Source organism: Mycteria americana, chromosome 2 (genome assembly GCF_035582795.1).
Source record: "Mycteria americana isolate JAX WOST 10 ecotype Jacksonville Zoo and Gardens chromosome 2, USCA_MyAme_1.0, whole genome shotgun sequence".
NCBI lineage: Eukaryota > Metazoa > Chordata > Aves > Ciconiiformes > Ciconiidae > Mycteria > Mycteria americana.
The window spans coordinates 123,142,881-123,165,065 of record NC_134366.1 but is presented as its reverse complement, the minus strand read 5'-3'; the positions used below and the strand labels follow the sequence as shown (position 1 = coordinate 123,165,065).

General features: G+C 49.9%; 1 protein-coding gene across 2 annotated transcripts; it reads right to left on the bottom strand.

The window, feature by feature from the left end:
- Positions 1-392: 392 nt before the first annotated feature.
- GATA6 (GATA binding protein 6) lies at positions 393-22,036 on the bottom strand. 2 transcript variants are annotated; one of them, XM_075494474.1, is made up of 7 exons: positions 21,879-22,036; positions 19,529-20,462; positions 15,839-16,005; positions 12,407-12,532; positions 10,851-10,938; positions 10,651-10,772; positions 393-2,067 (listed from the first exon to the last, which is right to left on the bottom strand). In XM_075494474.1, the coding sequence occupies exons 2-7, from the start codon at positions 20,442-20,444 to the stop codon at positions 1,900-1,902; spliced, it is 1,587 nt and encodes a 528-aa protein (XP_075350589.1). In that variant the 5' UTR covers positions 20,445-20,462; positions 21,879-22,036; the 3' UTR covers positions 393-1,899. The 2 variants fall into 2 exon arrangements, with proteins under 2 accessions (XP_075350589.1, XP_075350591.1); XM_075494476.1 differs by having other exon boundaries at positions 10,651-10,757; positions 21,879-22,035.
- Positions 22,037-22,185: the final 149 nt, after the last annotated feature.

Sequence of the window (22,185 nt, the reverse complement as noted above, 5' to 3'; positions counted from 1 at the left end):
CCTTCACCTTTGGCCACAGGAGGATGCCAGCAGGCATGGAATGGCTCTGCCACCCAGTTGACTTTACCCAGTTACATCTGCAGGGGGTGACAGGCAGATCTTTGCACACACAGGGGACCTGGGTGAGACCCTTTAGCTATGGTGTGAAGGCCAAGCAAAACCATGACAGTCCTCACAAGGCATGGAATCAGTTCCCCAGACTTTCATCAGAAAAACCTCCCACGTGCCCATGAGGGGCTTGTGGTGGTAGGAGTGGGGCCCTGGTTTTACATATCATCAGAAGGCGTAGTGAGGGGAGCTGCAGAAAAGCCACACGCAATGCAGACTAAGCTAGACAGAGCAGGCACTTCAGCTGGAGACCTTCCTTGCAGCCATCAGACATGCATCCCATATCAGGTACATTTCCATAGCTTTTAATGCAGCTTAACAATTGCGTTGGAGACAAAGGAGAAGGCACAGTGTACAGGAAAAAAAACAATCCCAAAATGATACCCTTTTATTTGTAAAGCTCTGATGAAACAACTTTCCAAATGACATCCCACATAAAAACCAATGGAAACCAACCTAACTATGTGTTAGTCACACTATACAGATTGCATCCTACATTTTCAAGATGCCTAAATATCTTATGGAGTATTTACATATGTATCAGTTAGGTAGTAAAGTTTCATTGTGATTTGTTTCTTTCCAGCACATACTTATTCAATGGCAAAAAAAACCTGGGGATGCATTTGCATTTTTGTACAATACTTCTGAGCAAACGGCTAGGGCAATTTTCCTGAGAGAAGGCTTGTTCTTTGAAACTCTTGCTTTAACAACTGGAAATACAGAAAGTGGATGGGGTTTTGTTGCGCTAAAAAGCCTAAGGATGCCTAGTTAAGTTTTTCTTTTAAATTATTTACGTACCATTAAGTTAAAATGTTTACATTCATTCATTCGTATAAAAACCGTGGTTAAATCTTATGCAAATGATTTAACACTGATTGCTGCAACGCAAATTGCACTTCTTTAAAAAAATTATTGTATATATGGAAGAAAAATATCTGATTGCTACCCTGTTTACAAATTTCGACTGACTCTATACAGTTCAGCCAGAAAATACGAACTTTCATAAACATCAGTCACAGTGTACTTTAAAAGTTATATTGCAGTCTTGCAAAGTGAGTATATATTTTAACCCCCCAAAAAACCCCCAAAATCTCCTTAACAAGCTGGACCTTGTGAGACTTGTACCAAACGTTGTGATTTCTTCCAGGGGCATAGCTGGGCTCTGAAGAGCAGAACAAGGCACGCTGAAGATGGAGAGCGCAGGAGGAGAGGACTGATGGGGCAAAGACATCAAATGTTTGGTGCGAGATGTCTGCGTCAACTCAAGCAGCACACACTTCTGATGCTCGTTAAAAAGTATCTCGCCATCTCTAGTAATTAAAGCCTTTGGTACTCCCTCCCCGACACTGACAACTTCTGCCAAATTCTTGGTGGAGAAGGCGATGAGAGAGTGAAAACAACTATACAATCAGAAAGGCAGCGCTGCTGGGTAAGTCGAGGATGTATTTCTGGAATCTATCAATAGGTCTAGGTTTAGCTGTTCTTTTTTTTTTCCCTTTTTTTTTCTTTTTTTTTCTTTTTTTTTTTGAGAGTGTAAGGCTGCATTAGCTATCCCCCGGTGGGCATTTGCTTTCCCTATATTTTTCTTGCATAGATGAGGAACTGGATGCTTCGGCAGAGCCTCTTTCGGAGGCTGAAAAACACCTCTGCCGCCAAGGCACAGAAACAATTTCAGAGGAACGGTCTTTGCCAGCACTCTCGCTGCCGCCGTGACTGCTCTGCACAAGAAACTGTGCGCGGACGTCTGGGGGCTGCCGCGCAGCGCCGGGATCCAGCTTCCCTCACACCGGGTCACGCCAGAGCCAGGGCACACCAGGGATCCTGTCTCACAGATGCCGTTACTTCAGCTGTGGAGGTCAGGCTGACTCCCGTGTACAGCCCATCTTGACCTGAATACTTAAGGTTGCTGCTTTCGGGACTGGTGCTCTCTCCTGGGCCAGACATCACCGATGAGCTCGCCTGGAGGGGGGGAAGAGCAAAGAGAGATTTCAATGAGTGGGTGAGCTTTGCACGCCACAGCATGAGGGTGGGAGCACAGTGGGCTCGGGGCACAGCAGCTATCCCAGGATTTCTGTGGAAAACCAGGGTTTGCCCTCAGCTTGCCCCTGTGCCTTGAAATCCTGAAACTGAAAAAATGTCTCGGGGTCAGCCCACTCACTCAGCCCCGCTGATGGGAGTGATATCTGCATTGAGAGATCAGCATGTGGTTACTTCACAGCAAGGTGGAAAAGAAAGCACGTGATGTGCAGAAAAACCTGGAAATCGGGCCATGATGAAAGAGGTAACGTGCGTGTGTCCCGCTGCCCCCTACTGAAGGAACACAGATGCCAACACCAAAAATGTGACCCAGGAGTGGTGGTGGCACCTATAGTTTTGCTTCCCTGGTGGGAGAAGCCAGATACATCCCAATTCTCCAGCAGTGGGTGCGGAGCACCTCCTGGAAATCGGCCTTCTTTGGCTCCCTCAGACCTTGAAATGCCTAAAATCATTCCTCACCTTTCAAAACGCTAGCCACAACCACAACGCTAGCCCTGTAAGACTGGCCACTAAAGGAGATGCTCCTTTCATCTCAAGTGGAGAAACACTATGCCTTTGAACCAGGAGCCTTTTTGTTCCGCCGCCTACACACACAAGACAGCGCACAGGGGAGCCCCGGTAGGCACAAAGATGAACCTCTGAGCTTCACTGGAACCAGTCCATTTATTTTAACAGAGAAATGGAGAGTTACAAAGACAAAGAAATGATCATTTTTTCCATGAGGCTGAGCAGATCCGCTAAAGAGGAAAAATTCGCAGTGCCAGACAGAGAAGGGGCAATGTTTTCACCTGATAAAGGAAATGTTTAAGAGCTGACTTCATGCAAAATTAACTCTTGGATATGTCAACTTTAAAACCTTAATTTACTTGTTAATGGATAGTCTTCGGACAAGATTCCTTAAAAAGAAAAAAGAAAAAAAAGACTATCCTAACCTGTGACTGCAGAAGCTTCCTGCCTGCTGTTTAAGTGAAAAGTATACATATTTAATCATTTTACAAGAGTAGAGCTCTTGGCTCTCCTGGAGCCGTGCCAAGCTAGCAGCCCTGACATAGGAAAAGCAAGGCTTCGTGTATTCAAAGGTAATTTCCAAACGAGTTGTGCAGGGCTCTTGTTGCCATGCTTAACCCAGGGAAATCCTCACCTTCTGAAAGAGATACTCATTGCCAGCAGTCACTTTTGTCCGAAATAACCCGGACTCCAATATTTTCTTTAGCTTTTATTTAAATGGTTGATTGCTGCTATTTTTCCACTCGGCCATCAACCAGGATCCCGCTGTATCAGTCGCTACCCAGAAATGCAGAGATGGAAGGAACAACTGCTTGCCCCCCAAAACCAGCCAAAATAGCTCTACTCCTAAGAAATATGTTTTATCGCTCTCTCAAATACACAGCTGCCAATCAGTGACAACAAATCTCTGTATCCTCTTTCCCTGTGACTACGCACGGAGAATTCAGTGAGGCAGGTTTCACTCTAACCTTTGGGTCTGGTTTTGGTCTTGCATCAGCCTAGTTTTTCAAAAAGGCTTTTTTTTATTTCTAATACATCAAATAGACTGCTATTAGCCCAAAAGACATCATTTTTAACAGCTTGAGCCTCCCCACAGTGGAAGAAGGGTTTAAATGAGAGTTGAGCAGTGTTTGCTCAACCTGAGCTAAAAATACTAGGAGCTGCTTTGAAAGGTTCCCGTTTGCCCATATTTGCCACTGTTGTTCCGGTAGGCAAATATCTTATCACTACGTGGTTTTTCCGGGCTTGGAAAGTGTAATTCACCCTTTTCCTGATTCAGTCCTACAAAGGTGAGGCGCAGGGACCTGCAGTTTCCATGTGGGGTTATCAGCTACCCCTCCCTCGGGCACCCCAGAAGGGAGGACGTGGAGGCACGTCCTGTTTGAAGACTGCCCATCCCTGCCCAACCAAGGCCGGATCCTGGCTCCATTGAGCCAGGGCAGGCAGGACCGCCGGACCTGGAAACCCCACCCCGGTAATGTCATGACAAATCCAGGCAGCTCGGGCAGCTCCCAAAGTGAGACATGGAAAACAAACTTTAGCTCATGAAAAGGACGTGGCTGAATCACGGCTCTGCTCCCAAGCCTGCCTACCTCTGCTCTTACTTCTCCAGCTTTAAGGGATGAAAGATCACAGAAGCCACAGTTAGTTATTAGAGGACATTTGTCTGCTGGAATAAATAAGCTGAACAATGCTGCTGAAGTCAACGAGCTCTTCTAATTCACAACAGCTGGCTCTATCAATAAAAAGGTAACGGATTTATTTTTATTGCTGAAATCTGATAATAGGAGAGATAATCAACTGAAGCTCAGCTTCCTGAGGAAAAAATGAATGAAGCCCGTTGGGAAGAGCTTGCCTCCCAAACAAACAGAGGAAGGTTGCATTTGTATCTGCAAAGGTGGTTTAAGGATCCCTTCTTTTTACCCAAACCAGCAGGAGCTGGTCATGGGGCAGGCCCCAGGCAGGTTGTCTGGATCGGAGGTGGCCTCCCTGTACAGGACCTGCCCACCACGCTCACAGGGAGACCTCAGCCAGAGCCACAGAGGGACTTAGACACCTGCATCCTACCTAACCCTGCCAGCAGAACTCCGGAGCCAAATTCACCCCCACTAAAGCTGGCCCAGATCAAAACCAGGCTGCTCAGCCTGTGCTGGCCAGCACCTGGGGAACAGCACCAGCATCTCTGGCTGAAGGACTCCTTCTTTCTTCCACCCATTCCTTCCTGCACCATCTGCCCACCACAGAGAGCGGGGAGAGGGGAGGGACACACCCCCCGGCCTCCCCCCACACCTCCGCAGCTGAGAGGCAAAAGCTCCAGGCAAGAAGTCGTGCTAACAGCTGGAGAGGGTGGCGAGTGGCCTTGATCTAGACCTTTGCTCTATCAGATAGGCCTTTGCTCCATCCGCTTCACGGGTTCAAAATGCGCCACAAATTTTGGACATTACACTAGGTCTGTAGTAAGCTGAGTCTCAGCTTCTCTCAGCTTCTCTCTGTAGTAAGCTGAGTCTGGGCTCTCTTCCTCTTCTGTTAGCCTAGTTTAGTTTCACTTTACTTAAATGATAACTGTAGTCAGCTGAGACTCAGCTGAGACATACTTGAAAAACTTCTTCTGCATATAACGTGTTGTGACAAACTGCAGTGGAGTCCTTAATTTTCCAGCCTCAGCCTCCCTGTAATAACTGCCATGGCCACCAAGAGCACTTTCTCCCAATACTGTCACTCCCTGATTTCAGAAGAGCAAGTCTCAGCACTGCAAAACCACAGGTTTTTGTTCTGAATTAGTGATCTTCTTACTGCGTAAAGTTGTCATCTCTTGCTAGTTCAATTGATCCTTTGTTTATATTGCAGACGTGTAAGTTTACTTATCTTCTGATCTCTCTTTTATATTATAGCAACATAAAACTGTGGTTAATACTTCATTAATTTCCTAAGGGAGGCAACTTCCAGTGTGGCTTGGGAAAGCTGATGACCCCAGTGCTGTCGAGGGCTGTACGAGTAATTGGCTTTATTGCTTTGGCAATAGAACAAAACCAAGCAAAATGTACGTGTCCATATGCATATAGAAGTTTTGGGTAGCGCCAAAAATACTCTTTTTCCTTGGTTTTCCCTGCTGAAACAAAAAAGGTGGATTGCCTTGTTCTGTTTGATACAAAATGAAATGCTTTCTTTTGGATACATGTACACGGAGCAAAGAAAACGAATGGCTGATTTTGTGAAACTGACTGGGGAGAAGAAAGCAGCATCCTATTTTGTCCAGGAGCGAGGACTAGCGCAGAAGAGGTAGGAGACCAAGAGAAGATTTAAACTGGAGTATCAGATCTCCCAGCATAATACCCTGACTACCAGACTATTTGGTATTTTAGGTTGCCATGTTCCTCATGCCTCCTGTTGATCTTATTCCACCTGGTTTAGATAAATATTTACTCATACCAGGACTGAGGCACGGTGTTCCCATTTTCCAGGTGAAAGTCCTAACAACCATGCTGGTGAGCCTTTCTCATGGAAACTCTGTTCCAACAGCTAGGAAATTATTCTATACCAACTGAAATCATATCATCAGGTAGCCTGAAGGACCCTCAGCCATTCAACTTTCCAACATCCAGGTGGTTAGGAGATTTTTTTTCAGAGGTTGAGTCTCTGGGTTCATCCAGACTCTGGGAGATACTGTACGGAGGCTAATTCCCTGTTGCCCGCATGAACGTCCTACAAACCTGTTGCCTAAAAAGGAGCGAAGAACACCTCTAACCATCTCATGAGCCCACTTGTGACAACAAAACAAAGCAAATGCAGGAGAAGCTATTCAGTGAATTCACCCAGGTTGTCAGGCATTCTGGGGACAGTTAAAACTGCATTTTCCTGCTAGCTCACCACCTGCCAAGGCCATTTCAGTCAGCTCTCCCACTTTCCAGCCTACAACACTGACAAGCCAGTCCTGAACCACATTTCTCAAGGTAAACCTCCAAGGAAAGTAAGCGCTAGTTTTACCTGCAAGACACCTGTCCTAAGTTATTCCATGGTGTGTGATTATGGTCCTTCTAAGAAAGCTCCAAACTGGAGGCAAAGGGCGCAGTAGAGTCTTCTGAAAGAAGAGCTCCCCTGGTGCTGCTGAGCCTTTACTGACATCAGCCCTGGCTCACGGAGCCTCCATGTCCTGCCATAAAAAGCAGATTTTACAGCAGTTTTCATACTGCCTTTTATCCTAATAAGGGAATAAAGCCCTTCTGGTAATCACACCAGTGGAGCCCCTGCATGGAAATGGATGGGTGTGGGCTACAGACCATGCCCTTCATTTTAGCAAATTATTCTGCATAGCTTTTCTCTGTACAGTTTCAGCAGCATCAAAGGGAGAGCAGGTATAGATGCAGATGCAGGCTGTCTGAAACCTTCAAATCTTCTTTTTATGGGGATGTAAGGCAACTTCATATATCATGCAGCTGGACCTTTTCCATATTAGTAACACAGGACACCCAGTACTTACACTGCTTAGGAAAACAGAAATAGGCCTAAATCCTAGATCCAGATGTGAATTTGGCAAATAGCTCCTTCACAATGGGACAACAAAATATCTCCGATCCAAACACTTCTACATTTCGGGATGTTTGAAATCAACTTTGCCCCCACAGCAATTCATTAATCATAACTTTTAAATGTTTAAACTTCAGCTAGAACATAAAATCAACATTTAAGGTTCTCGCTAATTTGTGTCAAAATTGGCATCATATAAGATTCTCTTCATGAAATGGATAGTCTCAAAGACATTTCCAAGAGTAATTGCTGCCCTTCTCTTTTTCTGCCCTCCCCTCTTTATTTTACTTTAAAAGAGATAAAGAAAGGTAGGGCAAAAAGTGAGTATTACTGACACAAATGAATTCTGCTGAATTTCCTTTCCATCAGATTTCTACATAACTGGGAACTCTTTTGGCAGCCTCCCATAAAAGGCATAATAAATTGCTTTTGTACCAGTAGAGGAATTCATTTTCTCTGTTTCATTTAGCAACAACATTGCTGTGAATTTCAGACAACAGTTTCTAAAACGTCATCGGATTTCTCTGCCTAATGTCAATTTGGCATTTTTCCCCTCTTCACAGAATAAGGGCTGGAGAACTAAAACCAGAGCAAAACAAAAACAAGTTGCCATGCCGGTTGTGTAACGCGTGGGGAATGAACCAGGTTCGCTCTTCCAGCAGGTGCCCCTGTTTCAGCAACGTCACCAGCACCGCTGGCAGGAATCGACACCGTTCTCATTAATGCGATCAAAGATTAGAGAGCCTGGATTCACCCACCTGAGGGTTTTCTCCCTCCTGACACAGCCTAGAGAAGTTTATTCTCCTTGTGCAAAGCCATCGCCTGTCCTAAGAATAAATACAAACCTTTGGGCTATCGATGGGTCAACTCAAATGAAAAAAAAAATCATGGAAAATAGAAGTCTAATAGGGTATCTTTGCTTCCAGCATGTGATCAGATTACAGGCTGCCTTGCTCTACAACGCTGACATCCTTTCACTCCCGACAACTTCAATGGCCCATATGAGTGCTCAGCCCCTCCCACGGAATTTAGGCCCATAAGAAATTATTTCACATCCTTCGCAGATAGTGATCATGTTCCCAAATGATGTCTGGGGCAACGGGAGCCGGTCTTAACAGCCACCGCTTTCTACTTTCATCCTCCCCTGTCCTCCCCCCTGTTCAATGGGATGAGGACAGTCTCCCCGTCCTCATCCCATTGAATTGCTGATGCTTGGGCAAAGCCAGGAGCCCAAGGGAAAGATGTGGCCATACCCACGACATGTCCTGACTTCTGCCCTGCAAATCCCATCCTCATTTACATACATTTGGGGCTGGCATGCATGGGTGGGAGATCACTAGCCTCTCATGTAAGGTGGGGGAGAGGCAAGCGGATGCCCATGTGTCTGGTCGCTGGTTCAGCACATTTCATAGCCTCCCTCCACCGCTTCCTTTTATTGCAATTTTTCACGAGAGGTAATTTGCAAGTGCTTTGCATATGCAGTGCACATCTGATGGAATCACGGTGGGGAAAAGGCTGTGCAGATGTTACCGTGCTGCCTGCTGGATACAAGGAAATAGATTTCCCCAGTCCTCATGCACATGTCCTCTCCTAGCCTGATCTGCTAAAGAAAAATCAGGGAGAACTGAAGTCCTGGCACTGGGGGATGCTGTCGTGTAATCAAGAGCAGCCTCAGGGTCCCCGGGAGTTGCTCTGAGTTGCTAACAGCTCTCAACTAGCCTTTTGGCTCACAAATCATGCCCCCAGCCCGCTCTCCTCTGGTACCCACACAACTCCACCTGGCAAAATTATATTGCAAATGGTACTATTAAAATTATAACATAAAGATTATTAACAACAGGTTTGATACGCTCTCCTAGGGAGAAGAGCTACAGAAAGGAAGGCAGGCTTTAGCCAGCCAAGAAAGCAATGGCACAGGGGAAACGGGATCTCGTCTATATGGCCTCTCCTTCCCCGAGCAGCACACGGCTGCGCTGCCTACAGCCTGCACTGCTGCCTCGGCCTCAGCTGGGCTTGTGCTCCTAATTCTGTCCATTACATAAATCCCACAACATTCCTCAGATCAGGAGTCCCGCTTCAGGCAATCAAAGGAAAATTGAAGGAAAATTTGGCTGCATTTTTTCCTCTGCAAATATTAGGGGAGAGCCTAAAACAGTGCCTAGTAGTTCACTGGGAGGAGCCTGAAATCCTGTAACAGTTCACTTTTTGGTTAGTGTTTCTCTTTTTTTGATGCGATCTGTTTATTTCATTGGACTGACAGGATTTTCTCATGTCAAAGACAAGCCCTTTTAGTAATGTCCTTGTCTGGCAGCATCTGAACCCAAAACCCAGTGCCTCTGAAACTGGGTGGCCCTGTCAGTCCACGAACAATCGCATTTGCTAAAAATGGTTTTTTTCCTCCCCTTGTACAATGAAACTTTGTACGTCAGGAATTAAACTATTGAAAGGAATTTGGATGTGGGAACGCCGAGACATATTGAAAAATAGTTATTATAAACAATGTCTTCTTTTTATTAATAAAGGAGTAGAGAAAGCCACATTAGAAAAGCTTTTCAAAGAAATGATGTGGCAGATAAAAGGATACAGAAGGCCCGAGGAGTGAGTGCGGATGCAGATTTGTATAGCCAAGAGGTTAGAAATTAATCTACATTAAGCTCGCAACTTTAGTGGTAGTATTTGTTATCACACATGCTAACTGAGTGAAGAAAGGAAGTTTGAGAGGGTTTGAGTACATGATGTAAAATAAGGATCAAAACTAAAGCAGGGGATGATCAGCACTCCTCTGCTGCTCCTCTGGAGCTCGGTGCTGCCAGATGCTGAGCATCTGGCCCCTGAAGAGCCCTGTGCCAGGAGAGGGCTGATCCCCCATGCACTGCAATCAGCGGGGATCCCCAGCCTGGTTTCAGCTGGGTCTGGATGGGTGTTTAAGTGCACGTCTTAGTTTAAAACAAAAGCCTTCACGTTTCCCTCCATACGGCAGGATAATGTTTTGCTGGGGTTTACCACTCATTTGGGATAATGCATACAAATGCATAGATACATTAAACAGCTTTTGTAAAACGTGAGAGCATCAGTGCCTTGAATTATAGATTCAGATCATTTCAGAAAAAAAGGGGTACATGCACAATTGTTTCTTGAGAGGATCAATTGGGCATGATTTATTGTCTTTGCTCCAAAAGAAAACCTTTGAAATAGAAGAATCTGAACGTTTCAAAACAAAATGTCTGGGGTTAAGTCATTGTTAACTTAATCATAAAAATTACATAGATCTTAATTAAGAGGTTTGTAAAGTACTTCAGCTTGTCGTTGTGTTTACAGCTATATGTAATATCCTCCGAAAATCTTGTTGCAGTATCAGCTAACAAAACTGGAAAGTTTGTTTAGATTATTGTTCTGCTAGATAAGATAAAAGCTGCGATAACATTGCACAGGGATCAGCCTGCTTACAGACACGGACACCGGCTTATGGCTTACCCCGGAGGCTGCAGTCTGTGTGCTGGGAGAAGCGGTTTTGCTACAGTCATCTGAGTTAGTCGAAGACGTGGATGTTGGAGTCATAGGAACTGCAGTAGTACTGTTACCTGAAAGATCGGGAACTGGTATTAAAAACAAGTATTTTCCAGCCAGGGGAAAAAAACTCCTGCAGCTCAACTGTCTTATCTTTTTATATTTACCAGAGCATGCCTTTGACTTATTTATGTTCTTAGGTTTTCGCTTCCTGGTCTGAATTCCTTCTTTTTTCATAGCAAGAGGTCGAGGAACCTGAAAAAATTAAATTTCCACACCGATCATAGAGTTGTATATGTACTCTAGTACACCAAAAATCACAATGCACTACAAGATCAAACTGTGATGTTGAAAATGCCTGTTGAACTCCTGGATAGCAAGTCAATTTTTCCTGTGTCATGACAGCAATTCCAAAAAACCTTTGCGTTTTATTTGGGCAAAGCAATGAATTGTTTCAGGGGGGAGTTTTATCTGAGTAAAGAAAGCAAGGAAACTTTTTTCTTGATGTGGCCTAAACAGTTTTACCAACACCTCGGTAAGTCCATAGATAAACAGAACACTTTTAGGGAAAAACAGCGTTGTTTGGCCATAGATCGTATGAAATTAAATTGGACAGGGTGTATCTGATCCCTGACTCCTTACTCCAGTCGGTCAGTTAGGAATTATCTCAGTGGCTGATCCTAGAAAGCAAGAATGCATATGAGGGGAAAAAATGCTCCTCTTCCTGTGGACCAGCTACCAGATCATCACCACTGAGTGTCTTCGGACAGAAACTTTAGGCTATAATCAGTTTAGCATTTGTTTTTATAAGCAGTTCTGCTCGTGATACAGCTTTATAGTATCCGGATTTATATTTATAGGGAAAACGTGCTCAAAAATCAGCTTTGTGTTCTGTGTCATCACAATGATAGTCATTATACAGAAAACATTGGTTTAAGATATATTTCAACATAATGATAACACAAGTTCGGGGAAAGACAATTCAGGCATTTGCTTATTATCATTATAATGTTTAAACCTGTGATATAATTTACTTTTTCCTTGAGGACTAGACCAAGTCCCAATCACTCCTAATTCCCTCACTCTTCAAACACTTCACTGTAACGTAATCCACAGGCACATAACAGGCTCCAAGTCTCACCCAAAACTTACTCCAGCACATTCAGGATAGAGCTATTTTCCTCCTCTACTATTGCCTAGCAAAGGCTGGAATGACATTTAACACTTTGCTGGCATAGCTATGGCTTGAATTACATTTAAGTTTTTGCTGGCATAACTATGTCTGTCCACGAAAAACTGTCTTATTAAACGTCTAGGGTTTTTTTTTCCCCACTGAAGAGCTGGTTTACATCCCGGTAGCAAAAAGACCTCTGCCACTCAGCCAGAGATGGTTTCTTTGTACAAATCCGTCGGGAGAGCTACAATGGCAAACACTTAACTTGTCAAAAGCATAACTTGCTAAAACAGTATAACCATTTTCTAATGCCGGGCATTTTTTGGTCATTTTATCCATTCTTTTTTTAACTCCACGGTCCAAACCGTGAGCCGAGACCAGAGCATCAACAGAAACATCCGTGAGCATCAACAGAAACATCACCCCAACTTAAGGAAGGCAGATGTCACCCCCCAAAGCAGCCAGGCGCCTGGCGGTGGGAGGACTGGCCCTTTCCCAAAGGAGCATCAGAGTCGGCAGGGAATCTGCCACAGCGAAGTGGCCGCTTACCCCGTGGAGCTTCATGTAGAGGCCGCAGGCGTTGCAGACGGGCTCGCCCTCCGCGTTCCTGCGCCACAGGGTGGTGGTCGTGGTGTGGCAGTTGGCACAGGACAAGCCCAGCCGCCGGGATGAGGGCTAGGGGCAAGCGCAGGCAAACACAGGCATAAACAGGTGGGCAGGAGCAAATTATTTATGTCTTTATGGTTTATAAAAAGGACTTTAACATGCAGCGGGGATGGTAGGAGGGTTTTTTTTTTTATAGCATCTATCAGTGACACCCCAGAATTAAACAAAGATTATCCTCATTTCAGAGGCTGGAAAGCTGATGTGAAGAGGTACTGCGAGTCTGCAACTCGGGGCAGTTGCAGCAGAGGCAAAATTCACATTTTGGGAGCTGCTGACCCGGGGACCTCTGTTCAGACCACCGGGCACTGGCTCTTCCTCCAGCAGGACAGCTAGGAAACATCTCCACTACAGCTCCATCCAGCTGAGGAGAAGGCACATCTCTCCTGTGCCACCTCTCCAGCCGGTTCAACGCCCTCTCCCCAGTGCGGTGGGCAAAGAGGCAGCTCTGAACCTGCCAGCGATACTCCCAACTCATCCGAAAAATCAGCCGCTTTAATCACCTTCCCTCGGTGGCACCACGGCTGGGGAAAACAAACTTTACCAGGCACCAGGGGGTAATAGGTACAACAGCAGCACCTTTATAAAAAGATCTTTTTATCATCGCCCATTTTATCCTTGAACGAAAAACAACATGCCTCGGGAGCGTGTTTTACAGAACAGAGCTTCCCCTCGGCCAGCAGAAAAGCTGGTGGGTGACAACAAGGTCCCCACTGCAAACAAGCCATTTATGACACTCTTCCGTGGAGTTTGGAGCCAAGATGAAGCAACCTTGTTTCAGAAATAACCGTATAACCCGGAGCTTTATGGCTGCAGGCTGTATATCATAAGTGAAGGCAGTCCTCATAAACATGTGAAATGAAGGTGAATGGGTTATAAAAGTCCCTGTAACAAGTGATCTCTTTTACGTTCATCACAAGCAAAGAATTCCAGCTACATCATAAATCTAGTCTTTTTCAAAGTCTCGCATTGTCAAAAAAAATATAAAAAAATCTGTGCCTAACTCCATGTCTGGCAGCTGAACAAGTTTACATGGAGAACTCAGTTTTAGAGGATTGCATTAATCTTATTCCGACTATAAAGCGCCCATAACCGAAATTACTAACTTAAGGGTGCAATGCCCTTCCTCTTGAATCATTTACTGCTGGGTTGTTAGACGTAACTCGGTCACCTTTGATACCGCAGAGCTGCCTGCCACTTGGGAAACTGATAAAAATGTTTTGAGAATGAAGAATATTCCAGAGTAATAACTGAGTTTCTCGGATTTTAGCTGTTGAGTTTCCTTAGCAGTAAACTGTCGTCTTACACTGCAGCTCAGAAAGAACTCCAGATTAAATACAAATTTTGTAACTTTGAATCAGTAATCCATTATTAATTGCGCGGCAAAAAAAACCCCAGCCAAGTGTAATATAGGCTGAAGTACACACATATACTTTTTAATCTTAAAAATCCAGGTCTCATGAAAACAGAATTATTGACCTTGTTATTAAATACATATGCACACAGCGTCCAAATTGTGCTCCTCGATTCAATACGAGTTTTACATGGACCGAGTGAAAAAAAGCTGGTCCTAACACATTGTGCTTCGTTTTCTTTCTTTGCAAGTGAAATGCTGTCAGACATTTCACTCTGTTAAATCTTTCTTTCTCTTGCAGTCTGGTATAAATCTTCATATATATATTATTTCAATAGTTTTTGCTCACTCCCGTTTCTAAACAAACGGGGGTTTTTTGGGCATGTTTCGAAGCTAAAATTACTTTTCTGCTGCAGGAATTTTATCGGAAACTTCGGAGCAATCTAAACACGTTTAGCATTTTCAAAACATTTTCTCTTCTCACCTACATATTTCCAACTGTATGAACACACAGTCGTGGTTGATTTATAGTTATGGCCAGGGTACTCGGTAGGGATTGTTACGCAGAGCTATTTCAGAGTTATTTCGCCGAGGTGTCAGGCTGAAATCGGGCTGCAGTTTGACTCTGGTTTAGTCTCCTCACCCCCACCCCTCCTTCAAAAAAAAGCACAGAAATGCCAGAGCCGGCTATCAGCTACTTGAAATCTGCATTGGGCCAGGGTGCCACGGCCAGTCGAGCTCTGACACTTCAGACAAGCGGCAGATCTGGCCCGTCTGCTGCGTTTGTCCCCGGGAATGAGATAACACCTTGAGTCATGAAATTTAGTGGACGACCAACGAGAAAAAACGGGCACCCAGCAGTAATTAACCTCTGGCTTAAATTAACTCTTTGGCTTACAGAAAGGCCTTTAAGCAGAGGTGGGGTCGGTTCGTGAGCGCTCACTGTCTGCTCTGATCATCGCGTGCTTGGGTTTTGTTTCCCCAGCCCCGTAAGGGCATTAAATTCAAACGCTTGTGAAATAAAGAACGGGATGTGTTCTACGCTAGGAAAACAGGCAGGGCGCGAAGCAGCTGGCGTGATTGAAAGAGGCTTGAAAGGCTGATAGGTTTGATACACTGTCTCCATACACAAGGGTCCAAACATCAGCTTGGATTATACCAGCGTGATTTATTGTGGCTCGCTCAGTAACAGCCATTACTGAAAACCGTATTCTTTCTCTCTGCTGACCTCCGCCCAGATTTGCTAAACATAACGTGCGGTTCCCGCTTGTTAAATTTTCTCCTTGCCCGTTCAGTGCCAGCCTGAGTTATAAACAGGGGTTCTGGTTTGTACTATTTATTTCCCCCCCTAGTTTTAGGAGTATATTTTTAGAAAAATTGCCGCTCATTTCTTAGGAGTAAAACAAAACAAAGGCTATTATCATTGTTTAAACAATTGGTTTTCTTTGAATTATATACAAAACTTGCTTACATTCCCAAGGATCGAGCTCTCAGCAAACAAAGCAGGTCTGGAGAAATTCCTACCCCTCTGAACAAACACTTTCCAACCTTGATTTTTTTTTTTTTTCTTTCTGTTTCGGCCAACATCAGCAGCACAAGTTTCTTCCAAGCCGCCGATGCCCCCTCACCGACAGGGTCCATCAACTCAAAAAGTCAGGCTAGCCCGCGCCCAGCGTGCAGCTGACCAGGGGCAGAGGGCGATTTTGCCAGCGTAGGGCCCGAAGGTGGGCCCGAAGCAGCGCCCAGGGGGCAACCAGCCCTGTCGCCCACGCCGTGACCGCTTTGGCCTGCCAACCTGGTCAGGAGCCCTGCTTCGGTTCCGCAGCTGGGGGGATCACCGGGCTATCAGGCTCTGCTTGCGCTCCCCCAACCCTCGCCCCCGCTTTCCCCCTGGCTAGCGCTGACTGGGGGTCCTTCGGGGCGCAGCTCCTCTCATCCCCCTCCTGCCCTCCGTCCCCACTCACCACTCGCTTCTGGGGCTTGATGAGGGGCCGGCTGAGGCCGTTCATTTTGGTGTAGAGCCCGCAGGCGTTGCACAGGTAGTTGCCGGTGCCGTCCCTCCTCCACAGCGGGGTCTGGATGGAGCCGCAGTTGACGCACTCCCGGCTCTCGGACAGGTCCTCCAGCAGCTCTGGGGGGCAGGAGCAGAGGGGAGAGGCGGTGGGGCACGGTCGCGGGTGGGCGCGGAGCCCGGCAGAGCCCGCAGAGCATTGCCCCGGCCCCGCCGCGCCGGGAGACGGGCCCCGGGCGAGAGAGCAACCGGCGCTCTTCAGCTCCTCAGAAAAGCAATTCCCCAGCAGTGATTGCGGCCACGCGGTGATTTTTTTTTTTACAAAATCCTCTTTTTTTTTTTTTTTTTTTTTTTTTTTTTTTAATTTCTTTAAATCTACCAGACTGGCTGCCGGCCCCAGCGCAACCTTGGCTTGAGAAAGCGGCACAGAGCCGGTGCTCCCCCTGAGCAGCGACCCATGGAGCCCCCTGCTCACGCCGGGGTTTGGCCCCTGGTAAATCCGGCTGGAGCAGCGCGGGGTCCGCTGGAGGGGGGAAACCCCCGTCATGGTGCCCAGCGGGCGGAGAGGGGGGTGCGCCTGGCCCTTTAGGGGGACAGGGGGAGTTAGGTGCCTGCCAGAATAGCCCACTTCCAAAGCCCACCCGGGGGACCGCACCGCAGGGACGGGATAGAAGGAGCAGTGGTGTTGCCCAATATTCCCCCGGGTCGAGGCTGGACAAGTTTTTCCCCCGCCTCTCATGCTGAATGCCTCGCAACTAGTAAAACTTCAAATTTAGAGATAGCGTTTGGGACTCTGGTGGGCCAGGTCAGCGACGGGGAGCGACCACTTCGCCTCGGCCATTTGGACAAATTCGAGCTGGTTGGTAGGAAACGAAGGAAATGGAAAAACATACGGTATTCTGCCTCCTGCTCCCATAGCTACTGAACGCTGGGGAAAAAAAGGGTCTCAATGCACGGCAAAAATAAAGAGAACCCACCTATAAAAGCAAACACCTTCACCCCTGCGAATCCTTCTATTCTTGTTCTGACTCACCTCTCCATATTTCAGGGGAAAAAAATAAATATGAATTTTACATACACCGTGCCACATTGTGCAGAAATAATTTTAAAGGGGTGTTTGGATTTCTGCAGCAGCTTTGGAGTTGAGGCGGGGAAAGCCTGTTTCAGACTCGTAGCTTCATCACCGAATTTTTTGCTCCCTCCAACCCCTCCGCTACCTGCCTTAATTCATCATTGGGTTCTTCTTTTACATTTCGCTTACTAGCTTTGCTCTGTAAAGCAAAAGGGAGCTTGTAAACTTCAGGCAGCTCTGGAGACAGGGCTGCGACAACACAGTGGGCACGGAGCTGAGAAAGAACTGGCTTTTTGGCCCACACCCACCGAAATACATTTCTCTCCTCCCTTCGTTTGCAAATTATTAGGAGCTAAACAGGAACGGGCACACGGCAGAGTCCAGAAAGCACAGTTCAACTTACATTGTCAGCTCGTAGCTCTTAGAACATCGCTAAGATTTATTAATCTTTGCACTAAAAGAGCCATTGAAGACTGTAATCAGGAAAATGCTTAAGGTTTCAAGGACGCTGGAAGTGGAACAGTTATTCGGCTCAGCTATTTACTTTATAACATTACCTTCATGCCTGCAAAAAGAAATTCTGCCGTGACAATACTTCTCGGGCATTTTAAAATATTTTTTCCCCTTAGTGTGTGAGAAATATATTTCTCTCCAAGGAAAGCAAAGTAAAGGTTTAATTTTAGATATAGTTTTAGTAACTCTACGAGTAACGTTAAGACAGCTGTCTCAAACTGCCTGATATTTAGCTGCAAAAACATATTGCGGCTACGATTTTCCCGACGGCTGACGCGATTATTTGAGACGGGAGCACGCTGGCTTCGGCTTTGCTGCCGCATTTTGTCTGGCAGGAGCAGAAAACACGCGTGGCCCCGGAGCTCCGGGCTGCTTCGCCCGCCGTTACAACGCGCTGCGGCTCCCCCGGCGCCCATCCTCGTTGGACACCGAAAGTCTCACCCCTATCGCTCCGGTTCCCGGCACAGGGGGCCGGAGGCACCGTCCAGGGAAAGGCGAGGACGGCGCCCCAGCGCCGCGGCTGCCCCCGCTGCCCGCGCTGCCTGCGCTGCCCCCGCTGCCCGCGCCTTTCCAGCCGGGCCGGGGCTCAGCGGCCCCGCGGGGAGCGGCTCCAGAGACCCACGGGCGGGCGACACCCCCGGGAGCAGGGGAAGCTGCCGTGCCCTTCCTCGGCTGGCTTGGCATTCCTGCCCCAGCCCCCTCCAGCGCCCTGCTCCTTCCCTCCTCTGCCCCTTCTCCCCCAGCCCTCTCCTCTCCCTTCCGTGAGATCCTCCAACCCCACCTCTCTGCCGAAAGAAAGCAGGAATTTTTTCCTCCATCACCTAGTTTTACACTGTAACTTTTGGAAACGGAGTTCAAGACCTCGGCTTTCGTGTCACCCTGAGACACGGCTTCTCGCCCTGAGTCGCGGCTTCTCGGCTGTGCTCTGCCCTTCTCCTACCGCCACTACAACTGAGTCTTCTTCCCCCTGTCATGTTAGTAAACACCAAGCGGGAGGCTTAAAATGCCTAAATCTACCGGGTATCACCGAGAGACAGGAGGAGCACCGCGTACACCCCTACAGAAAGATGAAAAGCCATCGAGTAATTTTCTGCAACGCTGCACTGAAAGAAAATCACGGTGTATATAAAATATACCTACCTGGTGGGTAGTTTATGATTAAAGCAGATGCTGATCAAATGTGTGTGTGTGCGTGTGTATGCATACACATAGATACATAAGTATATATAAATATCCACAAATACATAAAAAGATACATGCATATACACACATACCCACACACCTCTCTAAGCCTCTGTATTTATACATACATACATATATTCTAAAGCTGAAGAGCCTGCAATAATCGTTAATCTTTCTACATCTGCCTAAATGATCGCAGCTCAGCCTCCACTTCTACGATTGATTTAATGACACCGAGAATTTCCTAAACAAAACACAAAAAAAGGACGGGACACCTCGGAAGCGAAAGTAAAATCCCATCAGGAGGTGCCGTATTTTAAGAGCGGTTTATAAACGGGGTTGCTCGTTCCTACCAGAGGTTTTGCCTTGCTGCTTTTCTCTTTTAACGAAGCAGCGCAGTGGTTTGCGGTTGAAATAATCCGAAACGGGTTAAGCGAGCCCCTGCGATTTTCCTCTACGCTACAAGGAAGGTTAATCCGCAGTGAATTTGTCACCGTTTCGCGGCCAGATTGCCGCGTTTAGGCAAAGCAGGAATCTACGGGGTTGGGAAAGTGAAAAGTGGGGCTTACACCGGGCGATTCGTTTTGGAACGGTGGGTTTGCAACCCCGCCTGCCACGCTTTTCCTGGCGTGTCCCCCCAGCCGAGGCAAACGACGCGAGCCCCTTCCCGCCCGGCACCGCCGTCCTGCCCCCGGCAGCCGAGCCGCGACCCGCCGCGCCGCCCGGCCGGCCAGCCCCGCGCCGGGGCAGCCCCGCCGCCGCCTCCCTGCGCCCCCCGGCACCCCCGGGGGCCCAGCGGGCAGCCCCGGCATGCGGCGGCCGCCCCCCCGGCCCTGCCCGGCCCTCCCTGCCCGCGGCCCCGGCGGCGGGTCCTACCTGCGCTGGGTGCCCGGACGGGGATGGGGGCGGCCCGGCCCTGGAGGCAGTGCAGCATGGAGTTCTCGAAGGGCGCCGTGGGCCAGGCGGGGGTGAGCTGCGGCCCCACGTAGGACGTGTAGGGCCCCGGGTAGGAGCCGTTGAGCGGCCGGGCCAGGGGGCTGTACTGGTCCCTGGCGCCCAGGCTGTTGCTGTAGGCGCCGGGCTCCCGGGAGGCCCCGTTGGCCACGGGCGGGCTGGGGGAGTAGGGGAAGCGGCCCGAGGGGTGGGAGCCGCCGCCGGTGCTGTACGAGGGGCTCTCCGCGGCCGGCTGGGACCAGACGGCGTGGCCGCCGCCCGGGTGGCTGGGCTGGGCCGCCCCGCTGCCCTGCAGGTACGGCAGCGTGGGCAGCATGGAGCCCACGCGGGTCGTGGGCACGTAGACGGGCGAGCTAGGCGTGGAGTGCATGAAGCCGCCCGGAGATCCGTCGTAAGGCGTGGGGCCCTGGGCGGCCGAGATGGCCAGGGTCTGGTACATCTCCTCGGGCTGCTCGGCGCCGAGGGCGCTCAGCTTGGAGCCGCGGCTGGACCAGATCAGCTTGTTGGTTTGGTCTAAATCCGCGAAGAGCAGGATGTCCTCCCAGCTGGGCAGGCCGGAGGGGTGGGGGGCCCCGAAGTGCACGTAGGGGGCGAGCAGCGACCTGCCCTCGGCGGCGGGGGGCGGCGGCGGGGCCGGCCGGTGGCCGCCGTCGGGCTCCGGCAGAGGAGTCTTGGAGGGCCCGCGCTCGCCCTGGGAGCCGCCGGAGGAGGAGGAGGAGGAGGAGGAGGGCGAAGGAGGAGACAGGCCCGGCTGCCTGGTCGCGAAGGGGCAGGAGGAGCCGCCGGCGTCCGCAGCACACCGCTTCACCGCGCACCAGCCGCCTTCAGCCACGGCCATCCAGGTCCCTTCTAGCCGCTGGGTGTGGATGGGGAAGGGGGAGGAGGGGAGGAGGAGGAGGAGTGGAGGGGGGGTCCGCAGGGCAGGGCGGGGAAGGAGGACACAAAAGAGCAGGGGAGGGGGTGAGAGAAATAATAATAACAAGGTTAGCAAACAGGACAGCCCGTCTCCCTCCCTTAATGAGATTCGTCAGGGCTTATCTGGACCCTCCGAGCGCTTCATCAGTCATGTCGCCTCGGCGCTGCTGTCCCTCGCCCCGGCGGAACGGGATCAGGCAGCCCAGGTCAACGCGGGCCGGGAGCCGCCGGCCGCCGAGCGCGGTCCCGCGGGGGCAGGGCTGCGGGCTCCGGCCCCGCTCCCCCCGCCGCCGCCGGGCTGCCCCCCTCTGCCCCCGCATCTTGGGCTGCGGATTGGAACATGAAGCACGGGGGAAAGGAAGGTGGGCGGGAGGGCGTGGGCAGGGGGGAAGAGGGGTATTTTTCCTGGTCTGTGCCAAAGCCCCTTCCGTGGCTGCTGCTGTTGTTGTTATTATTATGATTATTTCAATGAATGAGTCATTTGACTCGGTTCCACCGAGAAAACAATTAGTAAGGCGATCCCTTTAAGGTTACTTCTCCGGAGTGCGATGTTAGCTTTTCCGCGCATCGCCTCGCTTGTTTGCTTATTTCCAGCCCAAGGTCACGGAAAGGAGGAGGAGGAGGAGGCGGAGGAGGAGGGAAAGGCACCCGGGAGATGCGCACGGGCCAGGCCCCGACGTGTGCGCGGCGGCGCCGGGACCGGGGCCGGGACCGGAGCTGGGGCCGGAGCTGGGGCCGGGCGTGCTGTGCCTGCCGCAGGGGCCGGTGCCAGCCGGCAGCCCCGGCTGGGGGCCTGCCCCGAGCCCGAGCACCCCTTTGGGGAACGGCACCCATCCCGCAGCCAGCCGCGGCGCCGGGGCCCCCGCCGAGACCGGTCGCATCCCGGAGCCGCCAGCATGAGAGAGGACAGACAGACAGAAGAGAGCTCCCGCTGCCCAGCCTCTGGGAGAAGGGGCAGAGAGCGAAAGGGGACGCAGGGACGTGACAGCAAGAGGAGCGGGCGGCGAGGCTCTCCGCTCTCAGCCCACCTCGGGGCTCTCCAGATAACCGTAGGCACATGAATACAGGACACACGCACACACGGCCCCCTCGCAGATAGGCACCACATACGTCTCTCCCTCCTGCGAGATAACTGGGAGATAAGGCTCCGACAGATAAGGGCTCCAGGCACCGGCATCGGATGTTTGCCCACAAAGCCTCCCTCGGGCTCCCCCGGCCAGGCGCAGCCGGCCGCCGGCCGCTTGCCTCCCGGAGCGGCCGAGGGCGGAGAGGCAGGAGCAGAAGAGCGGGGAAGAAAACGGGAAATCGCGGCGGGGCGGGGGGGGAGGGTTTGGAAACGAGAAGAGAGGGGCCAAACCTGCTGCCGGTGCCCCGCATGGGGCCGGGGCGCGGGGCCGCGGCGGGCGGTAAATCCGGTGCGGCGGGGGCGAGCGGCGGCGGCGAGTCCGGCGGCTGCTGCCGGCGGCTCATGTATAAAAAGGAGAGAGGAGGCGCCTCTCGCAGCCCTGCCGGAAAACTGCAGGCAGCCGGCCCTGATTGGGCTCGGAGAGCCCTAAACAAACACGGAGCTCCGCAGGGGTGCCAGTCCCGGCGGCCGCCGGCCCGCAGCGCGGCAGCGCCGGGGGCGGGCGCGGGCGCAGTCGGGGGGGGGGGGGGAAGGGGAA